The sequence below is a fragment of the Papaver somniferum genome, chromosome 9, assembly GCF_003573695.1.
Source record: "Papaver somniferum cultivar HN1 chromosome 9, ASM357369v1, whole genome shotgun sequence".
Taxonomy (NCBI): Eukaryota; Viridiplantae; Streptophyta; class Magnoliopsida; order Ranunculales; family Papaveraceae; genus Papaver; species Papaver somniferum.
In genome coordinates this window covers 132,291,071-132,295,692 of record NC_039366.1, presented here as the reverse complement: position 1 = coordinate 132,295,692, position 4,622 = coordinate 132,291,071, and the positions used below count along the sequence as shown (strand labels likewise).

The 4,622-nt window shown below is 37.9% G+C and overlaps 1 protein-coding gene across 1 annotated transcript; it reads left to right on the top strand.

The window, feature by feature from the left end:
• The first annotated feature begins 400 nt into the window (after nucleotides 1-400).
• On the top strand, nucleotides 401-4,128 carry LOC113310026 (myosin-binding protein 7-like). The gene is made up of 4 exons (XM_026558567.1): nucleotides 401-656; nucleotides 754-2,420; nucleotides 3,397-3,443; nucleotides 3,655-4,128. Exons 2-4 carry the CDS (start codon nucleotides 1,014-1,016, stop codon nucleotides 3,755-3,757), a joined length of 1,557 nt encoding a protein of 518 aa, XP_026414352.1. The 5' UTR covers nucleotides 401-656; nucleotides 754-1,013; the 3' UTR covers nucleotides 3,758-4,128.
• The last annotated feature ends 494 nt before the right edge of the window (nucleotides 4,129-4,622 follow it).

Here is a 4,622-nt window from a genome sequence, read left to right as displayed (position 1 = left end):
CACCAATCTAGGAAAGGGTTAAATAATTAGACAGGAATGATTATGGCTTAATCATAGATGAGCGGAAACAAAGAAAGAGAAAAAGGGTAATCTCTCGCACGTTGTAACGAAACGGCAAGAAATCAATGAGTCTTTGATTGACTGGTCATACAAAGACACACATGATGGCAAAAATAAAGCGAGGTCTCGTTTTACAGCGGTTCCATACAGACCGCTTAAGATGTACCATCACTCTCTCAATGCCACGTTGACATCATCATAATTCATCCAAGATTATATCGTGGGACCCACAACAACTAAATGATGCAGGATTTATGATGGTGTGACTCGGTCACATCAAAACTTTACTCGAAAAACACCCGCCAGTCAATAATTTCTTCTTTCTGTGTGTGATAGAAAAAGAAAAGAAAAGAAAAGAAAAAAAATAAAGAAAAGGGGTGTGCAAATCGACAGAAGGAAGAAACCAACATAAATGGAAAGAAGATAAAATTTCTTTCTAGGGTTTTAAAATTTTGTTAATTCCAAACGACATTCCTGCTAATTCCCGATGTTTGGAGGAATAAATCAGGTTTGGTCGTTTGCTAGCTTCCAGATCAAGAGAGTATCATCTTCATTTTGAATTATCCTTCGTCTTTTCTGGTTCCATCTTCATCGAGGTAACGAAGCATTTTTGATTAATTGTTGATTATGTGTTGAAATTTGATGTTTAGAATGGTCGATTGTGTTGTTGATTAGCCGTCCCTTCTATTTTAGGTTTGATGTTGAAGCACGACACGAAAACTGGATAATAATTTCTTCTTGTATACCTAGCTTGGGTTTCATCATGTTTCTCAATTTGTTTGTATGGAATGAGTATTTGTTGATCTGGAGAGACAGCTGGGTGTTGTTTTGAACTTTGGAGAGTATTTGAAGGAGTTCATTTTTTATTTATTATAGGCCATTTTTTTTTAAAGTTTCGCGTGGTTTCCATTGGGTAATGTTTGTGGTGGTTGAAGATTGATGCATGTGGAATTATGGAGTCGTCTGCAATTATGGCATTGCCTTCAAGTAAAATGGAATGCTCTAATTGTGGTTGTAGTTGTTCACTAATTAACAACTTAGCTGCTTGTTCTACTTGGAATCGTACTGTTAAGAGAAAAATAGATGAGATTGAACTAGGTAGAAGAGATGGACAACATGATTCTGAATTTGATGCTGTTGCTAGAGTTGAAGTTGAGAATGAATGTGATGCGTTAAGAGAGGCTCTAAGTAGCCAGCAAGAAAGCATACAGGAGCTTTACATTGAATTGGAAGAAGAGAGAAATGCTTCAGCGTCTGCAGCAAATGAGGCTATGTCCATGATATTGAGATTGCAAAGGGAAAAGGCTGAGGTCACGATGGAAGCTCGGCAATTCAAACGGTACGCTGAGGAGAAAATTGCGCATGATCAGCAGGAGATTCTTGCTCTTGAAGACATGGTGTTTAAGAGAGAAGAAGTTATTCAGTCTCTTAGTTGTGAGGTACAGATGTATAAACACAGGATGATGAGTTATGGACTCACAGAGGATGAGGCAGAAGGTTCAAAGGGTTTTTATGATTCTAGACAGGAGGACACGGTTGAGAACACTGATGCAGAGTTTGAAATACCTCCATATGATTATCCTCCCCTTAGATGCAACATGAATGTGGCTCACGAAGGTCCTTCTGATTTTGAGGATGTTGCAGATTTTGAGAAGTACGCCCCTGCTGAAAACCCATTCGCCACTTTCGGTGATACTCCTCGTTCCAATTTCAGTGACACCCCACGAGTCATTTTTGGGGAAACCCCTAAAAGCAGCACCAAGGTTGTTTTAGAAAAAGTAGTAGTTGGGCAATCCCCAAGGCGAACAAGACACGTTAGGAAGTCATCAATGGAAAGTTCAGGTTCATTTTCAGGGTTGGTTAAAGAGATTGGTCCGGATTATTACCGTAAAGAAAGTCCAAGGCCTAGTAGCAGCTTTAAAAAGATGGATTATTTCTCTCAAACAGAGGATTGTTCTAATTTAAGAAAAGAAGATAACATTCCTGACCTCAGAGATGATATGAGCGATCGAGTCTACACAATTGATTCTATTCATCTTGGAACACACAATAACAATACTGTTGGGTCCAAAAGTACTATTGGTGCGTACGATGAGTACGTAACCACTCCAAGAGATTCATTGTATCAGACTGATATAGGGGATCCAGATATCAAAAAACTTTACACCAGACTTCAAATGCTTGAGGCAGACAGGGAATCAATGAAACAGGCGATTATTTCAATGCGTACTGAGAAAGCTCAGTTGGTAATACTAAAGGAACTAGCTCAGCAGTTATATAGAGACATGTCACCAGAAAGAAAGATGCCTGTGAGGAAGTCATCCTTAATTGGGACCTTCTCCTTCATGTCAGCGTTGAAGGTGATTCTGAGCTCCCTTTAATGTCAATCTGCCTTCCTGTTGCCTTTGTCAAATGACTCATCTTTACTTTATCTTTCAAGTTCTTTGTTCCAATCTGTTTGCATGCTCCTTTGGTTCCGAGACTTCTGACCTATGACCTATCTACTTGATGTTCAGTATAGAATTTGAGTGTACTGTTTCTTTCCATCTGTTGTCTGTCATATCTTTACTTTATCTTTCCATTTCTGTTTCAATCTGTTTGTATGCTCCTTTGGTTCCGAGGCTTCTGACCTATGACCCATCTACCTGATGTTCATCTTAGAGCTTTAATGTGCTGTTTTTATCATCAATTTCAGCATCTTTTCTTTTAACTAAACTATTGAAACTTGAATGTCTATATGAACTTTAGTTTAATACTATTCTCAGAAGAGAGTTCTAGACACTCAGAAAATACTATTCTTTTATTAAAATAATAACCAGCAAATTTAGTTCTGTAGGCATGAAGAAAATGACTTCTTTTGAAGTTACTCTGCGGCAATATTGTAGGAAGGGTCACAAAGTCTAGTCTCGCCATAGCAATAATGTTGCTTTCACATCACGGAGTTGCTTAATATTACTTTTCACATCATGAAGTTGCTTTATGTTACTTTTGACATCATGAAGTTGCATAACTTCTCTTTTCCTTTTTCGGTTTATATATTCGATTTCCCTTCTAGGTAAGCGAACATATGAAGTTCTCAATGAACTAAAGCCTTATGCTGCTTCTTGAATTCAATACTTGAGAGTTGAGATAGGAGCATATTGGGCAAGCTCGAAAAATGAATACTGATTGAGTTGGAAAATTTATTATACGATCCTTATTCCTTAAGTTGAGCTCATGAAGATTGAGATGATGAAGTTTTAGCTTGATATTTTGCAGTGCTGCCATTGGGTTGCAATTCTATTCCATATAGCGTCTTCCTTAGAGACTTACAACCTTTACTTCATTTGTTTTCAGTGGATTGTGTCCCTTGTGTTCTGGAAAAACAAAGCACAGCGAAGCAAGTAAGTAACCCGTGGCCTAATATTAGAATATTGTGTCTTATTTGTTTGAGGTTACATGCCCCTTTATGTGCATTCTGAAATCTTGCTTACACTTATTAGAAACACATAAAAAAAGAACACCAGTGATTATGTTTGTGTTCTGCCACATTAAATGCAGGTTAGTAAAACACCTAACTGACGTTTGGCTGCTATTGATTGGTATTTATGGCAGGTATATGTTTGGCTTGTCTGCAAGTAATGTGGGTCTGTTATTGCTTCTTGACAAGAATCCCCATATGAAACAATGGCGATGTCTCACAAGAGCCCAAATGTGAAGAAACTTCTCAAAGAGTTGCGGTAGGCAGGGATAGATATGCAGAGCCAATGCTCATTTTGTCTGATCGTGTGGATTCTGTTTATGTATTCCTGTTAGAAATTCAACTTTTTTTTGTTTTGGAGAAACTCCATGTGAGTGCAGGTTTGGGAGTTCAATTGGTTTGTGCAGTATTGTCTTGTAAATCATTTCTTACGGTTGAAGAAAATTTCTTCATGGGTTTGGACGAGCATGGATTATTTTTTTTAGGTCTTGGGGGCTGTCTAGATTTATACCACTGCAACTCTAGGCATGCCTTTTTGAACATCCTCGTGTACATTACACTCATCTTGTATGGTTTTATAGTGTATCAAAACCGCCGACTTAAACCTATCTAGCAGATTCACGCTGTATGCTGTAAAATGGTTGATGTTAATAACGTATACATTGATGACTGATCGTAAAACATCTACATCTATCGGGTCTTTATGATTTGCCACAGAATGGAGTGAGTTTCAGTTTGGTACTCAGAAATCAGAACCAAGCAAATGTCAGAATCAACATACACAATTGATACCACTGAAATCCACTGCTACTATAGCTTAAACACAATCAGGCATCACATTTATTCTCTTGCTCCTGCTCAGACCATATCGTAATTCAGTAATTGACGCATTATATGACCTGGACCGACAGAAAACTATCTAATTAGGGAGAGAAACAAATATTCAGAGGGGAAAAATCAGGCCAAGTCCCCAATTTTCTTTTCTTTTATTGTCGTCAGGCCCAAGTTATTTTTTTGGATCTAGTGGCAGCCAATTTTTTTTTAAATATCTAAAAAGCGCAGAAGTAATCTAATACCCTTCAGTGATTTGGGCAGTTTCATT